At 40.7% G+C, this 17,817-nt stretch overlaps 1 protein-coding gene across 7 annotated transcripts in view; it reads right to left on the bottom strand.

Moving 5' to 3' along the window:
• Window positions 1-17,682, bottom strand: part of DROSHA (drosha ribonuclease III) — a 119,362-nt gene extending 101,680 nt beyond the window's left edge. For 2 of the 7 annotated variants that reach the window (XM_044233359.1, XM_044233387.1), the window contains exons 1-7: window positions 17,570-17,682; window positions 16,359-16,488; window positions 15,397-15,462; window positions 13,570-14,403; window positions 9,169-9,261; window positions 3,093-3,203; window positions 2,629-2,860 (exon numbers count right to left, since the gene is read on the bottom strand). In XM_044233359.1, the coding sequence (XP_044089294.1) occupies window positions 2,629-2,860; window positions 3,093-3,203; window positions 9,169-9,261; window positions 13,570-14,403; window positions 15,397-15,416 (1,290 nt within the window). In that variant the 5' untranslated portion in view covers window positions 15,417-15,462; window positions 16,359-16,488; window positions 17,570-17,682. Of the gene's footprint in view, window positions 1-2,628; window positions 2,861-3,092; window positions 3,204-9,168; window positions 9,262-13,569; window positions 14,404-15,396; window positions 15,463-16,358; window positions 16,489-17,214; window positions 17,272-17,569 lie in introns of those variants that run through there. The other 5 variants (XM_044233378.1, XM_044233368.1, XM_044233396.1 and 2 more) reach the window with 5 other exon arrangements.
• Window positions 17,683-17,817: the final 135 nt, after the last annotated feature.

Here is a 17,817-nt window from a genome sequence, read left to right as displayed (position 1 = left end):
ACTCCACAAACACAGGGTTCCACAATGCGTGTCTAGAGGAAATTCTCCACTTTGCCCCACTCTCTCTTCCTAGGTTGAAATCACTTTAAATACCAATACCATACTCTTCAACTTAGTAATTTTGAAAATGTAAGGGCTAGACCTACCAGGCATAAAAAGCAAACTAAAGAGAATCCTAAAATCTGGTTGCCCCGAAAGAGGTATTGCTTTTTCAAAGCCTCAACTCATTACCGACATGGGCAAATCTAGGCTAGTTGACATTTTTCTACCTCTCTACACCAGAAGACAAAACACAAAGGTCAATGTTGGGCTTCTAGTTTATTAGTTTTCCTTCTACACCAGTTTTAATACACCCAAAAAAGTAGAAGGGAAAAAAAGCTATGCCTGTTTAAGCTCTTTGAGCCTCAATGTCTTCACCTTTGTTATTTTAAAGATATTAATATCCATGGCAGCCATTCTCCCTCTTCCTTGCTAAAAGAACCATGATTCCCTTCAGATTTGGGTAGAAAATTCCTGGTCTCAGGAAAAGTAGGCTCAGCCAGAGTCCCTCTGACCCTCAAAGATGTCTCTGTCCTAATCCCCCAGAACTAAAGATGTTACCTTATGTGGCAAAAAAAACTCTGCAGATGTGATTAAAGAATTTGAGAAGAGGAGATTATCCTGAATAATCTGGGCAGGCTCAATCTAACAAGAGCCCTTAAGAGCAGGAAACCTTTCCCAACAGTAGTGAGAGGTGCAGTTGAAAGAAGAGTCAGGAGATTCTCAACACACAGGAGACACTCGACCTGCACTGCTCGTTCTGAAGACGAAGGAAGGGATCCATGAGCCAAGGGATGCACATGGCCCACAGAAGCTGGAAACAACCTGCACCGGCCAGCCAGCAAGTGAACAAGGACCTCTGTCCCACAGCCACAAGGAACTCAACTCTGCTAACTACCTGAGAGAGCAAGAAACCAGATTCTCTCCAGAAAGGAACACAGCCTTGCTGACACCTTGGTTTTGCCAGTAAGATGTAAGTTTGAGTTCTGACCTACAAAGCTGTAAGCTAATAAATGTGTGTTGTGGTGGGCCATGAAGTCTGTGGAAATTTATTACAGCAGCAAAGGAAAATGAAACCCTGGGAAAGACCTATGATGTAGCCGGGGGAAAGGGATGGAAGACAAGATCCACGCGAGCTCCAAGCAAGTTCCTGGAGGAAGGCCCTACCCCACACGATCCCTGCATCCTATGTTTGGACAGAAGTGTGTAAAGACGATGCCTGGGGCCATCCCAGGCATGGGATGGACTCTCCAGAGGCAGCAGATGTCAATCTAGAGCCCTGCATCAGTGACCCACCGAATGAACACCAGCCACCATATCCCTCCAGACAACTTGAGAGGAATAAACGCAGCTTCTTTAAGTCACAATTAGTCAAGCATGACTCACACCCACATTCTTAACCGACAGATACCTTCTTTGCAGTCATGCTTTGAGGATGAAGTGAGGTGATGGGGGAAGCACGAGTAAAGCTGCAGCACCAGGAAGGCGCTCAGCATGCGAGCTTTCCCCTTCCTGCATCACATGAACCACGACTTAAAACCCTGCTCTAGTTTACCAAGCAGAAGACCACACCACCATGAGATCTCTCAAATTCTTTTTTCTTAAGATAAGAGAGTCTACTTTTAAGTTCCCTGTAGATAACATCCCAGGCCAAGTAGAAGCTAGTTTCACAAAATTCCAAAGAGAATGCTTTTTTATCTAGCCCCATCCACTAAATCAGACATCTGTAACTTCTCACCTCCCAAACCAGTAGATGATCATTCCTCCACTCATCCATTTAATCAGTGAGCATTACCCCATGTCTCCCTGTGGCAAACAGGCCTAAACTAGTGGGATGGAGTCATAACACCTCCCAGGAGAAAGAGACTAAAAAAGAGGGCGACCAAAAATAAAATGGAGATAAAAGGAAATGGAATGGAATGAAAAAAAAGGAAAACGAGAAGAGCATATGAAAGAGGAGGTCGTGGAGTTGGATACAGGAACGAGAGAGTGGGCTACCAAGGCCGGGAGCCTCGCCTTGAGCAGCAAGTGCACTGAATCTCTCAAAGCCCAGGAAAGGTGACGGGTGACGATCCCTGCTTCCACAAAGGCAGCCAACATGCATGGGAAAACTTCCCATGGTTATCTTTGGTCAAGGACAGACTTGTAAGAGACAAACTCAAATTCTTATTTCCCATTTTGCAGGGGAAAAGATACACATAAACGCATAACCACAAACTGCATACAGTAGTTATATGTGAGAGCTGATCAAACCACCAGTATCAAGACTAGCAGTGTTATAAGAATGCAGAATGAAGAGATACTTTAATTAATCTACTGCAGCACTCTTGCATTTGGTTGTATAAAACAACTTTGGTCTACAGCAGTGGTTCTCAACTGGGGAGGGGAGGAGGGGGCACCTGGCAGCATCTGAAGACAGCTTCGGTATCACAAGTGCAGAGGGGTCCTACTGGCATCCCGTGCATACAGCCCAGAGATGCTGCGCAACATCTTACAATGCACGGGCGGGCCCCACCAAAGAATTATCTGACTCCAAATGCCAAAGGTGCCAAAATTGAGAAACCCTGGTCTACAGCTTCTCAGACCTACCACCTGATCCATGGGGTCACTGGAGTAGTAGTTTTCTGAGTGGGTGCAGCGGATCCACACAGGTTTAAGAAGTTCTTCTTCCTCTTCCTCATTTTTGTCAGGCAGTGTCTCCTCCGGCTCTTTTTCCTTTATTGAGGTATAATTCTTCTCTTTGCCAGTGCTCTGGCTGTCACTCCATCTGTCTTTTTCTTCCTCCCAACGAGCTCTCTTTTTCTCCCTACTTGGGGAGCGACTTTAAAAGGAGGTAAAGGATGCTAATTATTTAAAATGCTCTTATGTTGTAAAATGATTCTATTTCAACTACTTAGTTCATGTTTTACCTCAAATAAAAAAGCCATACCAAACGACCGTATTTACTTTTGTTAAACCAGTGATTCCTGAACACTAGTCTGATGGCATCAGAATCACCTGAAGTTAGTTGTTTAAAAATACAAATTCCCAGGCCCTACCCCAGATCTACTTACTGATTCACAGTCTCCGGGGGTGGGGCCCAAGAATCTGTATTTTTAATAATCTCCCCAGGTAATTCTGGTGTGCATCCAGCAGGTTCAGGGACAACCGGCAAACCGTAACTCCTAGAAGAAAAGGATATTTCGGAAATATTGGAAAATCTCCACATACAGACAATCTCAGCAACGAGAATACTCGTTTTGAGTCTTCCACAGCTTGCTTTGCCAAGAAAGAAGAAAAGCTGCACAACACATGGTTTCAGCTTGGCCAATAAACTGAGCCTGAGGACCATAAATCAAGAGTGAACCTATTTTATCCTCCCCAACCACCTCTCTGGAAGCTCACACTTGGGTTACTCATTAGTGAACCACCACTCTAATTCTGGTCCCTGCACAGATTAATATTAACTCAATTAAAAAGTATAAAAACAGCTCAATAGCCTTGAATTTCTGCTTGAAATATGCAAAGGCCCATCCTATGGATATGTTTAGAGAGAAAAACCTACAGGACAGATTTTAACGTAAGATCCAAAAATTTAAATGCAACCACACAGACCCTGAGAATGCAGCCACGGACAGTAACTGCTGTATCAGTGCTCTGAGGGCATCCTTTGCAGCCACAACTAGACAAGTCACTATCATCCAAGAAAGCTTACAAAGTCGGATCAAGGTCATGGATTCACTATTCACATCAACTCTACCACTAACGTCTGATTTTATGACAGGAGTGTGTGAGGGTGGAGGGGAGAATGGGTGGATGATTAGAAAGATTACATACGTTGATTACTTACTGACATAACTTCTAAACTAAATGTTACAATGTACATCATTAATTTTGTTACCAGAAGTTACCATACAATGTATATACATCCACTGTAGAAAGCTACTAAAGTATTAACAAAAATAAAATAACTCACTCATAAAACCACTCCGAGATAACCACTCACTACATTTCACAAATATGGTAAAACATATAGATAAAGGACTATACATAAAGACACAAATGGTTTAACAAAAAAAAAAAAAAAAAAGAACTCTATAGCCTGCCTTTCTCACACAAAAGAAAATCAGGAATACCCTTCTATTTCAATGCATCTATACCTGAACCACTTTTATAATAGGCACATACTGTTCTTTTATGTATATATGTGACCATAATTTAACAAATCTAATCAGAGTCATTTAGACTGTTACCTTTTTTTTTGCCATCATAAATGCTACTGTGAATCACACTTGTGTCCTTTGTACACCTGTCAAAATATTCCACACAAAGAATGTATACTATTTCTTAAGGCTTTCCTCTAGATAGGTAGTACCAGTGTAGACTACAATCAAAACCACATGTGAGTTCCCATTTCCACACACCCTGTCAATATGATTTTTTTAAATCTCTGCCATTCTGATGAAAGAAGTATCTTATTTAACTTCCAATTTTTTTATCACTACTGAAATAATGTTTCATGTTCACTTTCTTTATGAACATCACAATCATATGCTATGCCAGTATTGTTAAAATTAGAAATATAGTCTTCTTTATTCATTGAAAAAGGTTTTTGATTAAGATAACTGCCCCTCTGTCAATGAAATGCAACCTCTTTCAGTTTTCTGTCTTCCTTTTAATTCTGTCCATTGCTACATATAACTAACACAGCCAAGTCTGGAGAATTTTTTGCTTATGCTGCCTGCCTTAGTGTAATGTTTGGAATACTTTCCCATCCCAAAGTTAAATAAATATTCTCTATTTCCTTCAGTTACTTCTTAACATTAAACTTTTTTATTCTACCTCTCCAAAATAGAAGACAGAAATCTAATTTCCATTTTTTCCTCCATATGGCTTATCAATTGTCCCATCAGTTCTCCTCTGACTTGAAATAATTTTACGATAAATGTAAATTTTCATATTATATGAATGTTGCTCAATACTTGGGGTATTTTATACCCACATCAAATGGTTTAAATTATTCTGTGTATTGAACAAATTCTATTCCACTAAACTAAGTATCCCAGCATAATTATTCTTCTTCATTATTCTCACTTTTATTCCAAAGAATAACTGGAGTCATTGTAAAGTTTTAAAACTAGTAGTTCAACTGAAGTTACATTAAAATCATGGATTATTTGAAGAAAACGTATTTTTCACAACACTGGCCTCCACTTCCACTGTGGGAATATGGAATGCCTCCAGGCATTTATACCATCTTGTCGTTAGCTACATTTCTAGTTTTCTTCACACTGATCTATGTATTTTTTAAGCTTATTAAGATATTTAATTTTAGTTTATTTTCTAGAGTGAACCTACATTTTTTCACCACTACATTTTCTTACGTGTTTCCAGTATTTAGGAAGTATATTAATTTCAGTATATTTCTTTTATAATTGTCAACTTCAGTGACTTAATTCTCATTGTTTCTTAGCTGAGCCTCTTGAATTTTCCTGCTAATACCATTAGCTAAAAATGGCAACTCTTAGCTTCCACTAGTATGGGTTGGTTAGTTTGTGTGTTTATTTTAGTGCTCACTGCAAGCCTAACACTCTGCTAAGCAATTTACTGACACATTTAATCCTTAGAAGAATCCTATGAGGCAGATATGAACATCTCCTGCAGAGGAAACAGAATTATGAACTGCATCACTTGCCCAATATCACAAAGCTATTAAGTGGTAGTTAAATGCTAATACAGTTGTTTCACACAGACATTTTGACATGTACTAAAATCCCACCAAATGTTTATGCCAAGAAACAGGGACAAAACTATCCTCACTCCACTCCTCTTGAAGCAGGTGTCTTGAATGATGGATGGTCAGAGTTGTCTGTTGTGAATATCAATTAATATTTTTTTTAACACTTTGAGAGGGTCAGTTCAAAACAGGAGCAAAATATGTTTAGGTTAAGTGTCTCAGGCACTCCAAAATTCAAATCCAAACTTGAACTTGTTTCTTCACAACAAGCTATACTACAAACTGTAAGTTTTCCTCCTTTATAATATTTACATCTCTGATTTTAATTTCTCATCCTCTGCATTAATTGGAACTCATAGAATCCAAGCCTCTGCCTTCTCCACAAGCTACTGGGCACTGGAGAAGAAACCACTAGACCAAAGAGATTTCCAGCGCTCTCCATTAATAATCACCAACCTCAAATGGGCCCTCAATGGTTTGAGGTCCCCCATATCTGGCTTCTTTTTTCCCCTGTCCTTAGCATCTCCTCCAAAGGGCCGTACTCTGAACAAACTCTTCCGTGTAACTCTCATCTAATCCCTGCCATTTAGTATTTCCACCTAGGAAATACTTAACTTACACCTATGTAAGTTAACTTACTTATACTTAACTTTACACCTATGTATCCAATTAACTACCACATAATTCCACTTGGTTGGCTCACAGATTCTCAAACTCCACATGCCCAAACTATACTCATCTTGCATGTTTCCTAGTGCTCACCACCCACCATGGGGAGCAGGAGAGCTCAAGTGATGGCTGCTGACTCTGCCCTCACCATCAGTTATCCTACTGACCCTATCTCAGTCAGTACTGAGATAGTACTACTCACTTCCCTCTACCGTTCCCCATTACCACTGTCACTGCACTGATCTAGGCACAATCGCTTGTACGGATTACTACAAAAGCCATGTAAACTCATTTCCCAACATCCAGGCTTGACCTTCTCAGAGCACTTGGCTATACTGCAACCTTCACAGGTTGTACATTCTCCCTCTTCCATCCCCTTCCCTAATGCATTCCTATAACACTTCAAGTATCAACTGTAAAAAGAGGTAAAATTTGGATTTTTCTATGACTTCCCGAGACAGAGCTCACACTACTGTGTTACCAGAGCAATGTGTAATTGCTCTATCAAAAGTATTTCTCATGGCACTTAACTTTCTCATTCCTAAAGTGGGGACTCTTGTGAATGACTGGTATCACTCACACCAATACAATACCTGAGACACACATGATTGCAATGTTTTTTTTTTCACTTCTTGTTAGGTGACAGTGATAGGCAATGGAACTGCATCTTTTTCCTAACTTGTATGGAAAGGGCTGAAAGGTTTAAACACTAAATCTGGCTCTTCTGAGATGGTGTCAATCAGGTTCATCATAAGATGATATTCTCCATCATGTTAGAGAAGTCTGTTTATATACCTAGTTTACCAAGTCTTCTATTTATAAGAGGATGCTGGTTCTATTTTAAATACCAAATAAATAGGAACTGAGATAACTCTACAGATTTTGACACAGAGAATTAATTATAGGGGCGCCTGGGTGGCTCAGTTGTTAAGCATCTGCCTTCAGCTCAGGTCATGATCCCAGGGTCCTGGCATAGAGCCCCGCATTGGCCTCCCTGCTCAGCCGGAAGCCTGCTTCTCCCTCTCCCACTCCCCCTGCTTGTGTTTGCTCTCTTGCTGTCTCTGTCAAATAATTTTTAAAATCTTAAAAAAAAAAAAAGAGAATTAGTTATAGATCTCCTAATACTAACTAATTTACCCAGGCAATCTTGGAGTAAACTATTATTTAGCATGCTACTAAAAACAACTGGCTAATATACTAATCAGCATTTTCATATCCATATTCATAAGAAAGATGGTTTTGTAGTTTTCTTTCCATTAGGTTACTAACATTTTGCCAGGTCGGTTTTCTGGGCGTCACAGCATGAGCTGAGCTCACCTTCCATCTTCATCAATGTCCTAGAATGGTCTAAAACTTTTTTGGACATGGTATATATCCAACTTTGTCAATTTTTTCCAGCTACTAGCCTAATACACTTTTTGCTTAAGTGATTTGTAGTATCTGCTTTCATCAAAATCAATGCATCACAACCAAGTTTTTAAATTTTGTAAATATAGCATCTGTACTTAAACCAACATATGAGAATTTTTAAATCCCCTTCATTTTTTAAAAATTGTTTATTTATTTATTTGACACAGAGAGAGAACAAGCAGACAGAGTAGCAGGTAGAGGGAAACAGAGGAGCAGGCTCCCCAGTGAGCAAGGAGCCCGATGTGAGGCTCGATCCTAGGATCCTGGGATCGGGGCCTGAGCCAAAGATAGTCTCTTAACCAACTGAACCAACCTGGCACCCTAAATCCCCTTCATTCTTATGATCCATTCTTTCTTCTACCTACTGGAATGTCGTTTTTCTTTTCCTGATTTGCCACTTTATAAATCATATAACCTTTCAAAATAAAATAAAAGAAGTCTTGCAAAGACTTTCAAAGAAGTCTTGCATTTACTTCCAAATATTGTTATATTGTTATAGTTCTGTTTACTATTTCATTAATTTTTTTATTTTTAAATCCCTTTTTCTGCATTTCTTATACTCTACCAATATGTAGAGCCAAGTAATCAGATGATAATTATATGAACACATTTATATATATTACATATAATCCTACATATAAAATATACACATACATAGTTATCATTTATTTGGCACTAACACTGGACCCAGTTCTAAGTGTTTTTACATGTATTATCTCAATGACTACTAGCCACTCAATAAAGCAAGTGTAACTGTTCTTATTTTAGACAAAGACACTGAGGCTTCAAATGGTTAGATAATTCTGACTAATACCAAAATTGGGAGAATAACTGACCCCTAATCTATCAGACTCCAGAGTGCTGTTCTTGATTATAGGTCCACAAATTTTACCTCTTGATGTAGAACTGGTTACACCCTATAGATTTTGGTTTACAACAATCTCAGTGTTGTTCTTCTAAATAAAATGTGACTGGAGTTTTGTTTTGTTTTGTTTTTTTCTGAAACAAGTAAATTTAAGAGCATAATTATGAATCCCCAAATTTCCTTTTTTTACACCTTAAATTATTAATGTGTATATAGTTTTATAGCAATTGAGGCCAGAAAAAGTGACCTGTAAAATTTCTGATTTTTTGGAAATCTATCAAGATTTTCCTTGTGCATCTTCAATACATCTTGAAAGTAAAGGTTTTTAAGTTACTAGCTGATTTAGCTTTTCACAGGGCATTTTGGATAGACTCTTAGGCTACTTTGAAGACTTGGTGATGTTATGTATAAGCACAAAACCTAATTCAAGGAGATCTAGGACTTCTTTCAGTGGCAACTCCTTGCTTACCTTCCAGATCTCTTATACTCTTTTTTGTAGGACCTTTCCAGAGATGGTGATCTTCGGCTGTCCCGGTGCCTGTGTCTCTCCCGTTCCCGCTCTCTTAAAGGAATTAAGACACAGAGCTGTTTTCAACAGAAAGACTCAAAAACACCATCTCTTTTCACTAAATTCACCTTCTAAATAAATGGACCTCACAAAATTTTCAGGCACTATTCTCTATGGGACATGTTTATTCATATTTATTAAAGGATAAAGGCGCTTTTCACTTTACAGAAGTTAACTTGGACATTTTTTGTTGTTTTCTTTAAAGAAAGAAGTCATACTTGATGCTAAGCAGCAAAGGGATTTATGATAATCTTCTCTCCAGATGGTCCAACCAGCCAATCCTCAGTTGTTTAACCTACAGGGAAAAGTTTCAAGGATTCTACTACCTAGTCATTTCAAGAAAACTCTCAATTTCATCCATCAAATAAATGTAAATTAAAACTCTTGTTGGGAAAATTAAGATAAAGTTCTACAATTGAAGAGTTCTAAACTCTTACAGGTTAGAGGCCTGAGTTACAGTTCTAGGTATCCCTGATACCTAGCCATGAGACTATAAGTCACTTCACCTTAATATGCTGTTTTCATCTGGAAACAACTCTATATGGAGACACTGGGTTTATGCAACATAAAATAGAATTTGGGATTTTAAAACCTTTTGATGTAAAATGGGAATTTAATAATGATACCAATAATAACTTCTGAGTCTATTTAGTAAGTGCAATGAGGATCTGGAATAAAACTTGGAACTCTATATAGAATGTTTAAATCAGAACTAAATCTAAGGGAAATAACCACCCAATCTTAGAATGAAAAAAAAAGAAAAAAAGAAAAAAAAAAGTCATAGTAGCCAGGGTCCAGCAAGAAGACTACAAATGGGTCTGAACTCAAAAACATCCCCCAACCTATTGCCAAATAGAAGAAATGTAAATATACTGAAAAGCAAAGCTTACAAAAATGATCGACTGTGTAGATATTAAAGCAGAAATTGTTTTTTCACTTAAAGATCATCCCTCCTCAAGAAAGATTCCCTCTGACATGTGTATAAGCCTCAGGTATACACCGGCTATCCAAAATAAAGTAGCCTGAGCTTGGGATTCCACATTCTTTATCTCATACACTTTTTTTTTTTTTTTTAAAGATTTTATTTATTTATTTGACAGAGAAAAATCACAAGTAGATGGAGAGGCAGGCAGAGAGAGAGAGAGAGAGAGAAGGAAGCAGGCTCCCTGCTGAGCAGAGAGCCCGATGCGGGGCTCGATCCCAGGACCCTGAGATCATGACCTGAGCCGAAGGCAGCGGCTTAACCCACTGAGCCACCCAGGCGCCCCATCTCATACACTTCTAAAATTACAGTTTACTGAGGTCCCTGGCTGGCTCAGTCAGTAGAACATGCAACTCCCGCTCCTGGGGTTTGAGCCCCACATGGGATGTAGAGATTCCTTTAAAAAAATTAATAAATAAAATTACAGCTTACTTTTAAGCAGTAAAATCCCAAGTAGTGAGTGGTACCACATGACAAATAAAATGCAATGTGTAATTGCATGGTGGCCGAAAAGAATAATTGCCTATATTCCCAAGTAAACACTCAACTGAAAGGACATCCCTAATTTTTTGTTTGTATTTTAACATCTAGGCAACAGAATTTTTCATTTGAGAACGACACTTCTGACAATGATTGCTACGTTGGAGTGGATATAAACTAAGGAGGCCAATGTAAATATAAAGCACATTAGTAAGACTATATAATGAACCCATGTAAAGCAAGAAAAACAATGTTTGGGTTACTTTTCCAAAGACTCTTCATCGTCTGCAAGCATCCAGATATTCCTTAGTACATAATACTAGCTCTCCGGTGGCCACACATTGTACTCACCAGGACAGCTACGGGGATTATTGTGCGTTAGCCCCACTCAGTTCTGGGAAACCACTGCACTGACCCCACCAACACTGCAGAACAGCATGCTTAGTACAATGCATCTGTGGCTGTTTCTTTTCCCATTCCCCAGAACTAACCTCAATCTTTCCTAATAACAAATACACACACCCACTTCTTCACAAACTTCCTCTAGAAATAGTTTGTCCTGAAACAATCTGGTAATTAGTATTTAACCATATTTTAGAGGCAAAAAAGAAGGAAGATGGGATCTGAAAAAGGACAGACTTACCCTAAGAAGCAAGCGGAGAAGTCACCAGATGACAGACCACAGAATTTACATAAACTTAACACGATCTAATGCACAAATTTGTGACGTTTTGGTTTTCTCCAATATACTTCTAGAAGTTATGCTAGGACATCCTGTGCCCCCCGCCTTTTTTTTTTACAAGCTTCAACAATGTCAAGAGTTCACTGAAGGTACAAATTATTTGGTACAATTGTTATCTACATAGTTTTATTTTTCCATCTAAACCACTGGTTCTTAGACTTTTGGAGAAAGGTCTTGAGACTCTGCTGTATAAGACAGACAACTGACACTCTAAGACCTCAAAGGGAGCTGACTACAATTTGGCCCTGATGCTAAGGCAGCTCCAAGGCAGACATCTAAGTGCATTACAAAGCAATTCCAACAGAAATAAAGGCCATGTAGAAAGATGAGCTAACTGCCTAAGCAGGTCTTTACTATGTAAAAGGCTGTGGTTTGGGATAATATAGATTCGTGGCACTTGATTTCACTTCCCAGTAGAGATCCTCAGGTGACAGGACATAAGGTTCTTTAAATAAACACATAGCTCCAAGTTTAAGCCTGATTCAAGAATTTAGGATTTTTACAGCAGAGTCCTAAAAATTCCTCTAACTGCAGCAGCCCAAAATGGGGGGGGGTATGCAGGGAGTGCCCTTCTAGAATGTTGAGGTCCACAGCAAAGTGTTTCCCAGAAACAGGATTATTAACAATCATTTCAAAGTCTAAAGAAAACTATTAACACTTTCCAGTTTAGATTTTTACCATAAAATTATAAAATAAACTATCATAGACCTCTGCCAATTAGTCCATCAGAGAAAAATGAAGGACAAAACTGACTAGAAACAGTAATTCACACTGAAAAGATTTTTTAGAGTCTATCAACTCTCAGCCAGGTCTGACCCACCAGAAATCAGTTATCTCTGCAAGAAATAAGTTCCCTTCTACCTTCCACTGGGCATCAGGAAGAGGAAACAACACATTTTCCTTCCAAACCTTCTAAGCACTAGTCACTCTCTTCAGGACTGAGAATGATTACTACCATTAACTGGCAAAATGTTCAGTCATTACCTTGAAAATCAACAGCCATGAGAAAAATGTAGAAACTGAGAAGTGAACCGATTCCACAGGAGCCAAGACAAGCTCTCCACAAGCCCACATGGTGAAGCGACCTGGGCTGGGGAGCTCAAACCCTTTCAGCACAGAAGTTCCATAGGACAATGAAGGTAAACACATCACAGGGGACAGAAGAAGAACCACAGCTAGCTCGACAAATGGAAAGCTTCAACAATGTCAAGAGTTCACTGAAGGTACAAATTATTTGGTACAATTGTTATCTACATAGTTTTATTTTTCCATCTAAACCACTGGTTCTTAGACTTTTGGAGAAAAGTCTTGAGACTCTGCTGTAAGGTACCACTTTACTTACAGAAAAACACAGACACATAAAAATTGGCATATAACTTCACAGCATTTCTATAAACCCATCTATGAGTCCCAGTTTAGAAATGCCTGCTGGAAACCTTACTGTCTTACATATATCTGGTACAAATATTTGGTCTCTTGAAAAAAATGAATGTGATCTGGAATGAAACAGTATCTTTCAAATACAACTTTCCTCAGTATGAATACATTTCAATGCAAAAAAATCAAATTAAAAACTATTTTGAAAACTTTGTAACCAAGGTTATTGCATTTTACAAGGAAATAGAGCAAGAAGGCAACTATGTACAATAAACTTCCACTTATCCTAAAAGCCAGAAAGCAAGTTCAGCTTAACTAATTCAATTCCTAATACCATACACAGATCAGTTCCAAAAGAACTCAGGTGCTTTAACCTGATACGGTGATCATACTGAACAAAAATAAATATGATAATGCAAAAAAACATGAAAAAGCAGTATGTGAACCTTCATAGATCATCATTAAAATGTCAGCTGTATTATGCAGAGTAATCAGCTTACACCCATGGCAATGAATCTACAATGATACTTTTGAAATGCTTTTCAAAAGTGGCTTCTCTGACATTAACTACTTTGTCAGTTGTCTCTTCCTCTTAAAAACAGTCCCAAACAAGCTTTGTTCCCTTTATAAATAAAAATGCACTGCTGGACCATTCTGGTTTGGTTTTCTGAGAAACCCAAATGGACCTCTGCAGTTCACTAAGAACACACACGGGCTTTACCTGCTCCGCTCATAGCTCCGGTGACGGGAAGGCGTTCTTCCTCGGTCGTAATCCGATCTGTAGCGGCTGTCTTGTCTTCTCCTGTCAGGACTTCGGCCTCGTTCCCGCCGATCCAGGGACCGGTGCCTCTCTCCTCGCCCGTGACTGTGATCCCGGTGCCTGTGATCCTCGTAGTGCTTGAGCCTTTCTGGGGACCTTCTCTCACTGGGAGCCTTTGGGAGTGGGTATGGAGGGAGGTGTCTAAAATGAGGACTGCTGCTATTATTAGCACTGGGCGGGAAAGAACTGGGGTTGTTCTGGAAGCTATTAAAATTGGGAGGTGGGAAATTATGGTGTGAGTATCCTGGAGGGTACTGATAATTGACCTGCTGTGGCATGACTGGAGGGGGTGGGGGGTGGGGCATGGAAGGAGGGGGCATCATGAAGGGGAAAGTGCCTTGTCCAGGAGGTGCTCCAGGGACTGGGGGGTTATTAGGACAGGGCACTGGTGGCGGCATAGGAGGAAAACAGGGAGGCACAGGGAAGGGGGGCCTCATCTGGTGGTTTGGGAAGGGGGGCCGTATAGGGCAGGGGGGAAGAGGCCCTTGGGCCGATGGAGGCATGGGAGGAGGGAAGGGGACAAAGTCTGGTCGTGGAGGCAGAAAATTGGGGGCTGGAGAGTTTGAGAACGTGGTAGAAGGGGCACTTGGGGGTTCGTATTGATATTGCACAGGAGGCTGCTGAGGGTGAAGCAGTCTCAGATTTTGGGGCCTGAAGGCTGGGGCTGAGGGTCTGGCTCCATGTCCTCCTCGCCCTCGGGGACACCCTCGTCCTGGGTGGAACGACATTCTATGACTTTGCGGGAGATAAGAAAAAGAGAAAAAGAAAAAAGAACCAAACACTCACCATCAACAGGGTTTCAGAAACGCCTGACCACCTTCCCGAGCAACCAACAGACCCCTTCAGCCACTGGATTAGTCCACCCATCTGACGCTGCGTTCTCTGTAATAACCTCAAACTCCTCACAGCCAATAAACTCTTTTTCCCCGGTCTCAGTCCCTGGCTTCTGTCATCCTTCAGGATGTTACATTCTGTTAAATTATTTGCTGTTCTGTCTGTGCTAAGTCTCCCCAAAAATCTGAACCTTGCCACATCATCGCACCCACACACCCCACATTCTCTACATGTCTACATCTGCACCAGCATCTTCGTCTTCACCTTCCTCCACTCAGCAGAGACTCCATAAATGCAACACAACAGGCCCTACAAGGAATTAATCACCCTCCCCTCTAAGACAATACCACTGGCTCCTCTTTTAGTGTTTCCTATCTCAATATAATAGAGTTTATTGGTCCTCAAACCATACACGAGGGAATTATCTGGTAACTTTTCTTCCCTTATCCCCTTTAGCCAAAAATTTACTTTAAATCCCCGTCACTTCTCTTCATATAAATATTTCCTGATTTCATCCACTTCACACCATCATTTCTTCCCTGGCTACAATAATAACACCCTAGCTGGCCTTTCTACAATCACTATGCCACCCACCAGGCCTTCGTCAGGTTCCCCCTCTCACACTCTGCACTGCTTCTTGGCAGGTTCTATAGTAAATCACAATTCACCAACGAGTTACCTCATTCCACCTTTCACATCTGGCTGCCCCTCAGAACTATAAGCTCCATCAGGGTAGGGCTCTGGCGTGTTCCTAGCCATGAACATGGCCCACATGAACACATTTCCTCTGCTCCACACATATCAAAATCCCTCCCACACCCTAGGCTCCAGTGCCAGTGTTTGCTCTTCTCTCTGCTGTCACAAAACCCCCACCATTACAGTCACACCACTCACCACGTGTTGCCTTGCATCATGACGTACTATCTGGATATGTCACATCTTCCACAGAGAACATAAGCGCTAGAGGACAGAAAGAATCAAACAGGCATAAAAATATTTCCCAAACTGCTAATGTCTGCAATTATCTTAACGCTGATTTTACATTCTCCAACGCAATAAGCATACCAACAATATTAAGAGTATATCCCCCAAATTAATGTTTACAACTAACTGTTAAGATGTCTTTATCACAATGAGACTAGCAGTCAAATTCAAATAGAACTATAATTTGTAAACACAAGTTATCCTTGATTTCATCCTCAGCTTTCCATGGAAAAATGCTATGACTGTGCATGACTTTCCAAATGCTTAAGCTTCAGCAAATATTTTAAAAACTCAAATAAATATTAAATGCAAAAAATTTTAATGTAGAAGCATCTTCCTAAAGTCTATCTAACTAAAAGTTTTACCACTAGGCTTAAGGTAGATTTTTAAAAGGTTCATGAAAGTAATGTCAAATTATCTAGCTGTATCACTCAGTGTGCCTAGTAACTAGTTGGCATCAAATAATATCTGATTTATGATTATTATCAGTCTAAGGCCTTCATGATAAACCTCGGACCTACACAGTTGATCTTGCCACCATAGGCTACTCACGGCTCATGGCCAACAGAATCTAATGCTTAGCATTTAAGGCCTTCTATAACCTGGACCCAACTTCTTCCAGGCTTATCCTCCATCACCTTCCCTATGAAGTGCCTATCACCCCAGATCTTCCCAGTTGCCTAACATACCAAGTACTATCACCCAGCTTGCTCTTCACTCCCACTCTTCTAAAATTCCCTGCTCTATGAATCTGTCCACTGCATTTCACCTACCTACATAAGTTGCCACGTCTTTTGTGAAGACTTTCCTAGTGCCCTTTAGAAAGTAATCCCATTCCCTCTAGACTTACTTACTTCTTTTACATCACTTACCAGAAGCTCTCTCATATTATAGTCATGTGTGCACATTTCTAACTCCTCCTCCACTAGAGTATTAGCTCCTTGAGGACATGGGTTGATTCACAGTCATTTCTGTATCCTTCACAGCCCCTGGCAGAACATCCTGCACATAGTAGGTGGTCAACAAATGTTTACTATCTCACCAATGGCATAGGTTTCTATGTTGCTATTGTACATTTCCCTTTCACATATACCCATGACATATCTGCATTACCAAAACCAAAGAGTAGGCCTTTTCAGATTCATGGGATATTCGATGAGCCTACACATGTGGCAGGCCCTGTGGACTCAATGTTGAGTAAGACACACAGACTGCAAGACTCAAGCAACGAATCCGTTAAAAAAAAAAAATCTTTTAAAAAAATAAATAAATAAGGCAATAACCAAGAAAAAAAGAGAAAAGAGGTATGCACGGGATCTAGGGAACGCAAAGGAGTGTATTGAACCTAGACGCGGGAAACAGGATCACCACCACTTGTAACAGTGTGTAATAGTTGAACTTTCAGGATTAGATCCCCAGGGATGTTCCTATAGAGAGAATATCTGAAAACACTGATTATGAAACTGATATACTGAAGGCACAGTCAGACTGTGCTACGGATGCAAACTTAATTCAAAGCCAAAAGTCAAGGAATTCACTGCAACTGGAAAAACACTTATTTTCTGCGTCCGTCTACTCCTAGCTTGCTGTATGGAAGGAGGGAAACCGAGGGAGCTGTTTCGCATAGTTAACCCGTCCAGGAACATCAGTCTATGTTGAAAGAGTTGCAAAGCGTGCCTACGTTATTAAGAACACCCTTTCCCCCACTTGCATCCCCAAGCCAGTCACCTTCGTCCAGCTGATCCGTAATTGCGTTTCCCTGTTTGCATCTCCCGCCAGACTGGGAGCCCCACGAGGCAAGCGCTGGGCTCACGGTCTCCCTCCGCTCCGAGACCCGGGCGGCCCCAGGCCTGGACCACCGCAAGCGCTCCACAAATGAATGAAAGGCCGCATTTTTTACTTCTATTTGTCTGCGGGATACGGGCCTAGGGTCGCTTTTTTGCTCTTAGCTGCAGATCTGAAGAGGGGCTGCCCGACCTTAACTTAAAGGCGCCTGTCGCCCCAGCCCCGGACTCCAGCCCCGTTTAAACCGGACACTCGGAAAGGCTCCCTGTTCCAACACCCACAAGTTGCCCCTTTTTACCTACAAAAGGCCCTCGGGCCGCGAGGTTGCCGTCAAAGCAAAGCCAGGCTTATCCCGCAGCCGCCAAGACCATAGCGCCACCCGCGCCTCCGGAACAGGAAACCGAGGAAATTAAAAAGCAAACCTGAGAAAGCTGGACCGCGACAGGGAAAGCTCTTGGGCTTTCCTCAGCGCCTTGTGCTCGGTGATTGGCGCGTCAACGAGAGAGATGGACACCTAAGCCAATCACCCTCGTAAAGCGTCCCTGC

This window comes from Neovison vison, chromosome 1 (assembly GCF_020171115.1).
Source record: "Neovison vison isolate M4711 chromosome 1, ASM_NN_V1, whole genome shotgun sequence".
NCBI classification, from domain to species: domain Eukaryota; kingdom Metazoa; phylum Chordata; class Mammalia; order Carnivora; family Mustelidae; genus Neogale; species Neogale vison.
Note: the sequence above shows the minus strand (reverse complement) of the source record. Positions and strands in the feature narration are given on the sequence as shown.